This window comes from Triticum aestivum, chromosome 5A, assembly GCF_018294505.1.
Source record: "Triticum aestivum cultivar Chinese Spring chromosome 5A, IWGSC CS RefSeq v2.1, whole genome shotgun sequence".
Classification (NCBI taxonomy): domain Eukaryota; kingdom Viridiplantae; phylum Streptophyta; class Magnoliopsida; order Poales; family Poaceae; genus Triticum; species Triticum aestivum.
This window is the reverse complement of record NC_057806.1, coordinates 700,744,157-700,757,350: the sequence shown is the minus strand read 5'-3', so window position 1 is coordinate 700,757,350 and position 13,194 is coordinate 700,744,157. Positions and strand designations below refer to the sequence as shown.

Genomic DNA, 13,194 nt, shown 5'->3' with positions numbered 1-13,194 from the left:
GAAAGATCCCTGGTAGTTCGATATGTTCGGCTAACCACTCCGCCGAGGCAAATGTTTGTATACGGCGCGCCGGCCGAAAACTATGCCGGTCGCGCGCGCGCCGTGCGATCTCGTGCCATCCAGTGGCCCGCGTCGCGCTCGTGTGAGTTGACTAGTCAACTGGGCCCGCCACAATCCCTTTCCCTTCTATTTTACTTTTTCCTCTCGCGATGGCACTGTCATCTCTTTTCTCTGGTTTTCTTTCTTCCTCTCGTTCCTTCTTCTCTCTCTCCTGTGGGCATGGCGAGGTGCACCACCACTGCCACACTTCTATCTCCATTGGCATGGGAGGTCACATCATTGCAAACTTGAGCACTCACCGCCCCTGCGAGAGGAGATGGGCGCTGTTTGTGGGGGCAGATAAGCGAGCTACAACCAGCGGCCAAAAGAGCTGTGACCAGCGTCCATTTTTGCTGGAACCAGCTTGTGTCGGATCTGGGACCTCGTGAAGTCGTGAAGACTAAGCTGCAACCACAGCTGCCCCGAACTACATCCGTTGCCGTAAAAAGCTACATGCAGTAGACAAAAAAGCTTCAACTGAACATTGGCAAATTGAAAAAGTTGGAACCGTTGAAAGAAAAGCTTCAACGGCAGATCGAAAAAGCTTCAACCACAGTTGAAAAAAGCTTCAACCATACATAGATAGAAAAGCTTCAATCGGCACTGCCCAACTAAAAAAGCTTCAACCATAGATAGATTTTGCTACTGCCGGCGAGGGTTTTTGCTACATCCATCATGGCGAAGCCGTGACCTCGTGCCGGCGGCGACGATGATTTTGCTGCAACTGTTGTCATTTTTTGCTACGACCGATGATTTTCGTTTGCTACATCCATTCAACGACACATTTTTTGCTACCATGGAAAGCTGCATCCGGCTGTATGTTTCGTTGATGGAGCTACATCCCCGCGACGACGGAGGTTATTTTGTTGCAACGGTCGTCGGCTTTTGCTACGACCAACGAGAACATTTGCTACATCCATTAATGACGCAGATGTGACGTTGGACGACGGCGACAATGATTTTGCTGCAACCGTCGCTATTTTTTGCTACCACCGGCGAAGTTTTTGCTACATCCATCTAAATGGCGTCGATTGGGCGGCCTTTGTTCGTGCAACCTCGGGCAGCGAGCATCGACGACGGCGGTCAGAGTTGCGGCCGGCGACATGGTGGTGCCGCGACGGACGTGATATGGCGGCGACGGCTAGGTGTTGCAAGGATAGGGGACGTTGGGCGTGATGGCGACGCCGTCCTGCTGGAACCGGCGAGGACGGTGTGCTGTGACGGCGAGCACCAGCGACGAGGGCGGCAAGCACCGGCGACGAGGGTGGGGACCGGCGGAGGGAGGACTTCCAGGCGAGGTGGTGGCGGTCGGCGGCCGAGATGACATCCACGCGAGCAGGGGGCGGCGCCTGCGCAGCGCACGAAGAGGACGAAGGAGATGGAAGTCAACAGACAGATCGGACGGGGAAGCGCACTGGATCTGACGGCTGGTGCTGGACCGGCCCAACAGTTGGGCCGGCGCACCGGCGCAGATCAGCGCCCCAACTTAATTGCCAACTTTGTATGTCGTGTCCTACTTGATGTTTTCGGAGCTATTTTTTCTGTTTTTCCTTTTATTTTTATTTTTTTTTCTTCTTCAATTTTTTCATTCTTTCTTGCATTTTGTTTCTTCGTCTTTGGATTTTTGCCTTTTGTTTCGTCTCCTTTTTTTAACAAGTGATCAACATTTTAGTACACATTCAACATTCTCCGAAGGCTTATTGAACATTTTTAAAATACTTGCCCAACATTTTAATAGCTATTCAACATTTTTAAAATACTTGTTCAATATTTTAATACTTGTTCAATATCTTTTAAATACTTGTTCAACATTTTTCATAAACTCGTTCAACATTTTTAAATATATATTCGCCATTTTTCAAACACTTGTTCAAAATTTTTAATACTTATTCAACATTTTTTAAATTCTCATTCGACATTTTTTAAATATTTGTTTAACATTTTTCAAATACATGTGCAACATATTTAGTACTTATTCAACATTTTCAAATACTTGTTCAACAATTTCTAATACTTATTCAACATTTTTTAATGTATTTTTGAAGAATGTTTTTTGTAATATATGTAGAATATTTGAAAGCATAAAGAAAAGTACAAAAATAAAGCAGAAAATAAGAATAGAAACCCGAAAAAAAGGCTGTGCCTCTCTGTGGCTGGGCCGGCCCGTTTAGGGCGCCCAAGAAGCGAGCGCAGCACCCTGGTTCGCTGAATGCGCTAACTCTGTATCCCTGACAATATCATGAGTTAATTCGAGCAGGGTTGGATTCTCAAATAAAAAAAGACTGTTTCGTTCCACATGTTTTAAACTGGGAGCTCCTCATTGTTTCAACTGTTTCTGGTTTGTCTAACTTTTTAACTAACTTGTAACAAACTGATGAACAAATCAGAGCAGAAAAAATGAAGAACTCTGAACCAAAAAACTTATATAGAAGGAAGTTGTTGGATTATGGATGGGCTTAGGCCCATATAAGACACTAATCCCTGATTAATCTCTAAGGCCCATGCATGTGTACGGCAAGCGGTGGGAAGTGTGGAAAGTTTAGTCCCATACTGCTACAATAAGAAGAGTAAGACCTCTTTATAAGGGCTGCTCTATCACTTGCTATTGGGAGCTTGGGAATAGGAGCTGTACACGCGTGCTCCTCCTCCTCCGCCGCTCGCCTTTTTGCCGCTCAGGAATGGTTAATTAATTGTTAATTAATTAACGAGTCGCTTACCGAAGCGCGAAGGCCTATCTACCTGACGGCCTATATAAGAAGGCACTGGCCAGTGGAGTGAACTCTAACTCAGTTCACTCACTCCCTCTCGTACAACCCTAGCCGTCAGTTACTGTTCCTCTCTCTGTGCTGCTTTCGGCGATCCCATCCCGACGACCGCGTGCACGGCAATAAGGTTTTTGGAAAGCGTCTCGACGCGACTGCTCCCGATCCGTCCCAACTTCGCCCGCCTCTGCTTCCACTACTTCCCCTGCATCGACACCATGGCCGACGACGCCGCCTCCAAGAAGAAGGCCATGAACGACGCTGAGGCTGTTGCTGCCGCCGCCGCGTTGGCCTGGCCAACCGGAGGGTATGATCTGTTCATCCCTCGTTTACTCGTACTTATGCTAGCTGTATATGTGTTTGATTCTATGTTCTGTATGTGATAGTATGCTTAGGTATCGCTACGAGATGCATACCTTTTATGCCATGCTTATTGTTTACTCGTGGATAAGTCTAATCAGAAAAGTGCTAATATTTCCAACAGAAGTGTCTTCTGAAACGCAGAATTCGACATCATGTCAACGGCTAAAATTTCTTCCGCGACAGGCACGGTTTTGCCGTTGACATGACGCTCGTCAGAGTATCGCGTGCTTGTAGCAATCAGCTTTTCTATTCACTGTGTACTGTCCAAGAAGACAAGTATTAGGCCATACATTTCTGTGCTGAACACTTCATCTTCTGTGATGATTGTTTTGTCAATGGTCAGAGGTTTCTGCAAAAGAGACAAGCTACAGTACTGGATGAATAAATTATTGAAATACTAGACAAGTTTTGTTATGATACAGCCACTTACATGTTTGCTTGGATTACACAGGTATTGGAAGTCTTGTCTTCCTCCACAGAACTGGTAGATCTTCTATATAAAGTGCTGAGGCTCAAGAGGGCGCACAGGGTGAAGATCAATCTGGGAGTTACTCCGCTTGGAAGAAGCTGACTGTGCGCGGTGGACCGGTGGTGTGGAGAGTGCATGCTGAAGAGGTTGGCACTCGTGTAAACCAAAAGGCAAGATGTTGATGGGAACTTGCGGTGTCTTTCTAGTCCCCATCCCCAGACAAAAGAAAGCATGCAGGCTGGTCGTTTTGCTCACGGATTTGCTACGGCGGAGGTGAATAATAATGCGGTCTCTGCTCTCTTGGATGGTCAAAAAAGGCAAGTCATCTCGTGCTGGGGGCCGAACCCATGATGATGTCCAGTCCCAACATGTTACCGCGTCATCATGTCCAGCAGGCTGCTGCAGTTTGTTTCTCACTCACGGACATGACGAGGCCCGCCCATGCACGCCTCCTGGCCCACACTGCCGTCGCGCTCCTCCTGCTGGCGGTGACCCTAGTGGCCACAGCGGCCGCCACGGTGCAGCAGGCCGACGCCCTTCTCACCTGGAGGGCCAGCCTCGCCGCCACGGCCGCGCTGTCCAGCTGGAACAACGCAACGCCGGTCTCGCTCTGCTCCTCCTGGCGCGGCGTGGCCTGCGATGCCTCCGGTCGCGTCACGTCGCTCACGCTCCGGGGGCTCGGCCTCACCGGCACGCTGGACACGCTCGATGCTGCGGCGCTGCCGGCCCTGGCCGCGCTCGACCTCAACGATAACAAACTCGGCGGCCCCATCCCGGTGAGCCTCTCGCGGCTGCGCTCACTCGCCACGCTCGACCTCGGCAGCAACAACTTCAACGGCTCCATCCCGCCGCAGCTCGGCGACCTCTCCGGCCTCGTCGACCTCCGCCTCTACAACAACAGCCTCGCCGGCGACATCCCGCATCAGCTCACCAGGCTCCCCAGGATCACGCACCTCGACCTCGGCTCCAACTTCCTCACCAACCACAAGGACTACCACAGGTTCTCGCCCATGCCCACCGTCACCTTCCTCTCGCTCTACCTCAACTACCTCGACGGCAGTTTCCCGGAGTTCATCCTCCAAAGCGGCAACATCACCTACCTCGACCTGTCGCAAAACACTCTTTCTGAACCAATACCGGACTCGCTGCCGGAGAACCTCCCCAACCTCATGTACCTCAACCTGTCCATCAATGCCTTCTCCGGGCGGATACCGGCGTCGCTGTCGAAGCTGGGGAAGCTCCAGGACCTGCGTGTTGGCGGTAACAATCTGACGGGCGGAATCCCCGAGTTCCTTGGGTCCATGTCCCAGCTGAGAGTTCTCGTTCTCTATGGGAACCAGCTCGGTGGATCGATCCCGCCAGTTCTTGGCCGGCTCAAAATGCTACAGCACCTTGACGTCAAGATCGCCGGGTTGGTTTCCACTATTCCACCGGAGCTAGGCAACCTTGACAATGTCAATTTTATCGACCTGTCCATGAACCAGCTCTCAGGTGGCTTGCCACCGGAGTTGGCCGGGATGCGCCAAATGTGTGAGTTTGGCATATCGTCGAACAAACTTGCCGGTCAGATTCCACCAGCTTTGTTCACGAGCTGGCTAGAGCTCATATCATTCCAAGTGCAGAATAACTCGTTTTCAGGGAAGATTCCACCAGAGATCGGCAAGGCAACCAAGCTCATAATCTTGTTTCTCTTCAGCAACAACCTTGTTGGCCATATTCCTGCAGAGCTGGGCGAGCTTGTGAGATTGAATCAGTTGGATTTGTCGGTGAACTCTCTCACGGGATCGATTCCCAGCTCGCTCGGCAACCTCACGCAACTCACGAGGCTGGCGCTCTTCTTTAACCGGCTCACTGGTGTGATCCCGACGGAGATTGGCAGCATGACGGCGTTGCAAGTCTTGGATGTCAACACCAACAGTTTAGAAGGGGAGCTACCCGCCACCATCACATCGCTTAGGAATCTCCAATACCTCGCCCTGTTTGACAACAACTTCAACGGCACCATACCGCCCGACCTTGGGAAGGGGCTAAGCTTAACCGATGCCAGTTTCGCAAACAACAGCTTCTCCGGCGAGCTGCCACAGAGACTGTGTGATGGCTTTGCGCTGCAGAACTTCACGGTGAACCACAACAACTTCAGCGGCAGGCTGCCATCATGCTTGAAAAATTGCACACGGTTGTTCCGGATGCGGCTGGAAGGTGGCAACCAATTCACCGGGGACATCTCCAAGGTGTTTGGTGTCCATCCCAACTTGGACTACTTGGATGTCTCGGGGAATCAGCTGACAGGGAACTTATCATCTGATTGGTCACAATGCACCAATCTTACACTCTTAAACATGAACGGTAATCGAATATCTGGCAATATTGATGCAGCCTTCTGCGAATTGATCTCTCTCCGGTCTCTGGATCTATCAAATAACCAATTCACCGGGGAGCTCCCAAGTTGCTGGTGGAAACTCAAAAGTATGTGGTTAATGGATTTGTCCAACAACGGCTTTTCAGGTGAACTTCCCATATCAACAAGCTTGGGCCTTGAACTCCAGTCACTTCGTGTTGCTAATAATAGCTTTCTTGGAGTTTTTCCATCCGTAATTGAAACCTGCAGATCTCTCGCCATCCTAGATCTTGGGAACAACATGTTCTTTGGTGATATCCCCTCTTGGGTTGGAACCAATGTCCCTCTTCTAATAATTCTGAGCCTCCCATCCAACAACTTCAGTGGTGTCGTTCCACCCGAGTTATCCCAACTTTCTAATCTGCTAGTCCTGGACCTATCCAGCAACTCCTTCTCAGGTGAGATCCTCATGGTGATGCCAAACCACAATTGCTCTCTCAAGTCATCTCATCTCGAGTTATCCCAACTTTCTTATTTGCAAGTCCTGGACCTGTCCAGCAACTCCTTCTCAGGTGAGATCCTCACAGCCATGCCAAACCACAATTGCTCTCTCGAGTCGTTTCATCTCGCTGGCAATGGCTTTGTGGGCGCCTTCCCGCCATTCCTCCAAAGCTGCAACTCCCTGGCCACCCTGGACATCGGGAACAACCGGTTCGTTGGTGGTATCCCTACATGGATCGGGAGTCAGCTTCCATTATTGAATATCCTTAGACTTAGATCAAACAATTTCACCGGAGATATCCCCCCCGAGTTATCGAGGCTTTCACAACTTCAGCTGCTCGATATGGCCAAAAATAGCTTGACAGGATCACTTCCGGTAGCCTTTGGCAACTTGAAGTCCATGAGGCATAATCTTCCCCCATTGGTCCAACCAAGTCGGATTTTCCATCTTGAAAGAGTCAACATATCTTGGAAGGGCCGTGAACAGACTTTTTGGAATGGTATCGGGTTAATAACAGGTATTGATCTATCATGCAATTTACTTATGGAGAACATCCCGGATGAGCTAACATACCTCAAAGGTCTCCGTTTTCTGAACTTATCCAGTAATGATCTATCAGGCAGTATTCCAGAAAGAATCGGCAGTTTGGAGCTATTGGAGTTCCTTGACCTCTCAAGCAATGACCTTTCAGGTGGCATTCCTCCTAGCATTTCAAATCTGCTGTCCCTGGGCATGTTAAATCTCTCAAACAATCACTTATGGGGCCGCATACCTACCGGGAGTCAGTTACAAACACTCACAGATCCATCAATATATGGCAACAATCTGGGGCTCTGTGGCTTCCCATTGAGCGTGTGTGAGCCTGCATTGGGCGAGGGAACTGAAGATCACTCAAAAGTCGGTGACTTGGGGCTGTGTTACTCTGTAATTCTTGGCATTGTTTCCGGCTTCTGGCTTTGGTTTGGAGCTCTGCTTTTCCTGCAACAGTGGAGATTTTCCTTTCTCGATTTTGTTGACAGCTTAGGGATCAAGATAGCTGCTGTCAGGCGCTAAGGCCTTCACATGTAAATCAGCAGCAAACGACATTAGCATCAATTATGTACTGTATGCTGCTTTTTTTTACGGCTGTAACACTAAACTGGACTATAGCAGTAAAATAATTGGGTAATATTACTACAGATGTAGTTTTGTTACCTGCCTACAATTCCAGAGCAATGTTTGAGGCTGGTACCGGACGGAACACAACCACCAGCAGGAGGGTTAGGATTAGGGCCCATCGAAACAGTATAACCTGACAAGTACCGTTGGCCCGTTGCCAGGCACTTCTCTAACAAGAACCCAGCCAACAGGCGCCGTCCTCTTGCCCTCAGTCTCCACGGCAAACACACCTAACAAATTGATCCCTTTGTGAGTTCCATCTTATCCTTCCTTCCTATCGGTTTTGTACATCACATGCACCAGCATCTCCAACTTTGGGAGCTTCTGTGAAGATCACTGAAGCATTAGCAGCGGCGCTGGTGCTGGAAGCGACACATGTAAAGCTCAATTAAAAGCTCTCCTCGTCCCCACCACCAACGCATACAGCAACAAAAAGCCCGCCAACAGCATCTTCGAAGCAAAAACTCTCAGGTTGATCTTCACCCTGTGCGCCCTCATGAACCTCAACACTGCCTGCCCCATAACCGCAAGCAGCGAACAGACAGCGACGAGGGCCATCCTCGCGGCGTCCTTCACCCCCCAGATGGTGGTCAGCTCGTTCCGGCTGGTCAAACTTGATGTACGTTGGGCTAGCGGCTAAGTCGAAGGGCGTCGTTCAGCCAGTCAGAGAGGCGGATCAGATTCCTCGAGAGCCAGGGCCACTACAGTCTCTGAGATGGGCCTCTTCATCCAGTCACCTCTGTATGTGACCTCCCCGAACTTGCTCGTCCCCGAACAGGGGTGCCTGGGTGTAAATATCTCGCCGCGGCCCGGATGTTGATGCCCTTCAATGCGGCCCTGGGAAGATCTTTTTCATCCGGGATTTTATCAGATCCAACAACTGGAGAGCTTGTACTGTCTCGCCTGGTAGGCGTTGTATCTCCAACTCTGCTCGGATCAGAAGCAGCTTTAGAGAAATGAAAAACTAATATCAGCGTCCACCCTTGTTTAGCTTTTAGAAAAATATGAAAGAAAAATACACAAGCAGAGCACAAATGAAAAATAACTCACCAGCATGCACAAGGTAATGTTCGTGAATTTACAAACTAGACTCAACGAAGCCAGGTTATGAATCGAACCCTAATTAGATTCAACGAAGGCAGGCAGAAGCAGAGTAAACTCTTGTTTCCGCGAACAGTGGGCATCATTGCTCTGCAATGTCAGTCAAACATTTTAATGGATTGAATATGCATAAATGGTACTATCATCGTATTTGTCAATTTTATTGCACAAGTCTTTACAGTAACTGTATACATACGGTAATTAAAAAATCACAGTCGATGAAGATCAGAAATAAATATCTTGGGAAGGAGGGAGTAATATCTTCCGACACTCAACCTTGCTCAATAATTCGTACTACTAGTAAGTTTCTTGAAAAAAAGCCTTTGAGAGCCAGCTTATGCATGGAACCCTAAGTAGATTCAATTCAACGGAGGCAGACAGAAGCAGAATAAACTCAACTCTTGTTTCCGCGAACAGTGGGTATCATTGCTCTGCGATGTCAGTCTAACATTACTCAAAAATAATCCAGACAATTCATGTCCAAATCAATGCCAAAGTCCAAGGATCGGTGCAAAGGAGATCCCCATCCCATGGTTCGAGGTCAGTCAACCACGACGGTGGAAGTCAACTGGTGCATGCCACCCCACGCTCCACCTCTATGCTAGCGCGTTGCTACCCCAGCAGCAGCGTCACAGACTCTCCGTCAGGGACATGGCGAGACCGGCGTACGCGCACCTCCTCCACGCCACCGTGGTGCTCCTCCTACTCCTGCTGGCGGCCACTGTGTCGGCGGTGACCGCGGCGCCCACGCAGGCCGGCGCCCTTCTGGCATGGAAGGCCAGCCTCGGCCACCCAGCCGCGCTGTCCAGCTGGACTCTGGCCACGCCGGTCTGCTCCTCCTGGCTCGGCGTGGCCTGCGACGACGCCGGCCGCGTCACGTCGCTCAGGCTCCGGGGACTCACCGGCACGCTGGGTGCACTGGACGCTGCGGCGCTGCCGGCCTTGGCCGCGCTCGATCTCAACAACAACAACCTCACCGGCGCCATCCCGGCAAGCCTCTCGCAGCTGCGGTCCCTCGTCAAGCTCGACCTTGGCAACAATGGCTTCAATAGCTCCATCCCGCCGCAGCTCGGCGACCTCTCCGGCCTCGTCGACCTCCGACTCTACAACAACACCCTCGTCGGCGACATCCCGCACCAGCTCAGCAGGCTCCCGAGGATTGTGCACCTCGACCTGGGCAGCAACTACCTCACCAACCCGGACTACAGCAAGTTCTTGCCCATGCCCACCGTCACCTTCCTGTCGCTCTACTTCAACCGTCTCAACGGCAGCTTCCCAGAGTTCATCCTCAAGAGCAGCAGCATCACCTACCTAGACCTGTCGCGCAACACTCTGTCTGGCCCGATACCGGACTCGCTGCCGGAGAGCCTCCCCAACCTCGTGTACCTCAACCTGTCCTTCAATGCCTTCTCTGAGCAGATACCGGCGTCGCTGTCGAAGCTGGGGAAGCTCCAGGACCTGCGGATTGGCAATAACGAGCTGATAGGTGGAATCCCCGAGTTCCTTGGTTCCATGTCCCAGCTGAGGGCTCTCGGACTCGGTGGCAACCCGCTTGGCGGGTCGATCCCGCCGGTTCTTGGCCGGCTCGAAATGCTACAGCACCTTGACATCGGGAACGCCAGTTTGGTTTCCACTATTCCACCTGAGTTGGGCAACCTTGGCAATCTCAAATTTGTGGACCTGTCCTTAAACCAGCTCACCGGTGGCTTGCCAGCGGAGTTGGCCAGGTTGCGCAAAATGCAGGAGTTATCAGTAGCATACAACAAACTCACCGGTCAGATTCCACCGGCTTTGTTCATGCACTGGCCAGAGCTCATATCGTTCCAAGTGCAGTCCAACTCGTTTTCAGGGAAGATTCAACCGGACCTCGGCAAGGCAACCAAACTGAAAATCTTGTATCTCTTCAGCAACAAGCTTGTCGGCTCTATCCCTGCAGAGCTGGGCGAGCTGGTGAACCTGGAAGAGTTGGATTTATCGGACAACTCTCTCACTGGAGAGATCCCCAGCTCGTTTGGCAACCTCAGGCAGCTCACGAGCCTGGTGCTCTCCTCCAATCAGCTCAGTGCCACGATCCCGCCGGAGATTGGCAACATGACAGCGTTGCAAGTCTTGGACGTCAACACCAACAGTTTGGAAGGTGAGCTGCCCGCTACCATCACGTCGCTCAGGAATCTCCAAAACCTTGCCCTACATAACAACTACTTCAACGGTACCTTACCACCGGACCTCGGAAAGGGGCTAAGATTAGCCGATGTAATTTTCGAGAACAACAGCTTCTCTGGCGAGCTGCCGCAGAGACTGTGTGATGGCCTTGCGCTGCAGTTCTTCATGGCGAAAGACAACAACTTCAGCGGTAGGCTGCCGCCCTGCTTGAAAAATTGCAGAGAGCTGTCCTGGGTGTGGCTGCATGGCAACCAATTCACCGGCGACATCTCTGAGGTGTTTGGTGTCCATCCCAACTTGGAGAACGTTGATGTCTCTGGGAATCAGCTGACAGGGAAGTTGTCGTCTGACTGGTCAATGTGCACAAATCTTCAACACTTAAACATGAAGGATAACCGAATATCTGGCAATATTGATGCAACCTTCTGCGCATTGACCTCTCTCCTGACTCTGGATCTATCAAATAACCAATTCACCGGGGAGCTCCCAAGTTGCTGGTGGGAATTCAAACTTCTGTTGACTATGGATTTGTCCAACAATAGCTTTTCAGGTGAACTTCCTATATCAACGAGCCTGGACCTTAAACTCGAGTCACTTTTTCTTGCTAACAATTGCTTTCTTGGAGTTTTTCCATCCGTCATTGAAACCTGCAGAGATCTCATCATTCTAGATCTTGGGAACAACATGTTCTTTGGTGATATCCCCTCTTGGGTTGGAACCAGTGTCCCTCTTCTAATAATTCTGAGCCTCCCATCCAACAACTTCAGTGGTGTCGTTCCACCCGAGTTATCCCAACTTTCTGATCTGGAAGTCCTGGACCTGTCCAGCAACTCCTTCTCAGGTGAGATCCTCATGGCCGTGGCAAACCAAAACTGCTCTCTCAAATCGGTCCATCTGGCCGGCAATGGCTTTGCAGGCACCTTCCCACTGTTCCTGCAAGGCTGCAACTCACTGGTCAACCTGGACATCGGGAACAACCTGTTCTTTGGTGGTATCCCAACATGGATCGGGAGTCACCTTCCATTATTGAAAATCCTTAGATTTAGATCAAACAATTTCACCGGAGAAATCCCCCCTGAGTTATCGAGGCTTTCGCAACTTCAACTGCTCGATATGGCCAAAAATAGCTTGAGAGGATCAATTCCGGTAGCCTTCGGCAACTTGACCTCCATGAGGCATAATCTTCCCCCATTTGACCCTGATCAGGTTTTCCATCTTGGTAGAGTCAACATATCTTGGAAGGGCCGTGAACAAACTTTTTGGAACGGCATCGGGTTAATAACAGGTATCGATCTATCATGCAATTTACTTACAGAGAACATCCCGGATGAGCTAACACACTTGAAGGGTCTCCGGTTTCTGAACTTGTCCAGAAATGACCTGTCGGGCAGCATTCCTGAAAGAATCGGCAGTTTGGAGCTCTTGGAGTTCCTTGACCTCTCATGCAATGAACTTTCAGGTGGCGTTCCTCCCAGCATTTCAAATCTGCCGTCCCTCAGCATGCTAAATCTCTCAAACAACCGCTTGGAGGGCCACATACCCACTGGGAACCAGTTACAGACACTTGCAGATCCATCAATATATGGCAACAATCAGGGGCTCTGCGGCTTCCCGTTGAGCGTGTGTGAGCCCACGTCGGGAAAGAGAGCTGAAGACCACACAAAGCTCAGAGACCTTGGTCTGTGTTACTCTGTGATTCTTGGCATCGTTTTCGGCTTCTGGCTTTGGTTTGGAGCTCTGTTCTTTCTGGAGCAGTGGAAATTTTGTTTTCTCCGTTGTGTTGACGGCTTAGGGATCAAGATAGCTGTCAGGAGCTAAGGCCTTCACATGTAAATCAGCAGCAAACGACATTAGCGTCAATTATGTACTGTATGCTCCTTTTATTTTTACAGTTGTAACACTAAACTGAACTATATACAGCAGTAAAATAATTGGGGATGCTTGCGTGTGAATATCTCCCCTGGATGTTGATGCTGCAGCTCTAGCTGTGAAGTATTCTGATGGATGCCTTCAATGTGGCCCTGGAAGATCTTCTTCATTTGGGATTTTATCAAATCCAACGACTGGGGAGCTTGTACTGGGTCGCCTGGCAGGCGTTGCATCTCCAATTCTGCTCGGATCAAAAGGAGCTTCAGAGAAATGAAAAACTGATATCAGCATCCACCCATATTTTGATTTTAGATAATTATACAAAAATAATAATTTATAAACCAGCACAAATGAATAATGATTCATCAGT

At 50.1% G+C, this 13,194-nt stretch overlaps 2 protein-coding genes across 2 annotated transcripts; both read left to right on the top strand.

The window, feature by feature from the left end:
* Window positions 1-4,418: 4,418 nt before the first annotated feature.
* On the top strand, window positions 4,419-7,691 carry LOC123106123 (LRR receptor-like serine/threonine-protein kinase GSO1). Its single transcript, XM_044528336.1, has 2 exons — window positions 4,419-6,489; window positions 6,604-7,691. The coding sequence occupies exons 1-2, from the start codon at window positions 4,704-4,706 to the stop codon at window positions 7,584-7,586; spliced, it is 2,769 nt and encodes a 922-aa protein (XP_044384271.1). The 5' UTR covers window positions 4,419-4,703; the 3' UTR covers window positions 7,587-7,691.
* A 1,752-nt stretch (window positions 7,692-9,443) lies between these two features.
* On the top strand, window positions 9,444-12,839 carry LOC123106122 (LRR receptor-like serine/threonine-protein kinase GSO1). The gene has a single exon (XM_044528335.1). The coding sequence runs from the start codon at window positions 9,444-9,446 to the stop codon at window positions 12,771-12,773; it is 3,330 nt and encodes a 1,109-aa protein (XP_044384270.1). The 3' UTR covers window positions 12,774-12,839.
* The last annotated feature ends 355 nt before the right edge of the window (window positions 12,840-13,194 follow it).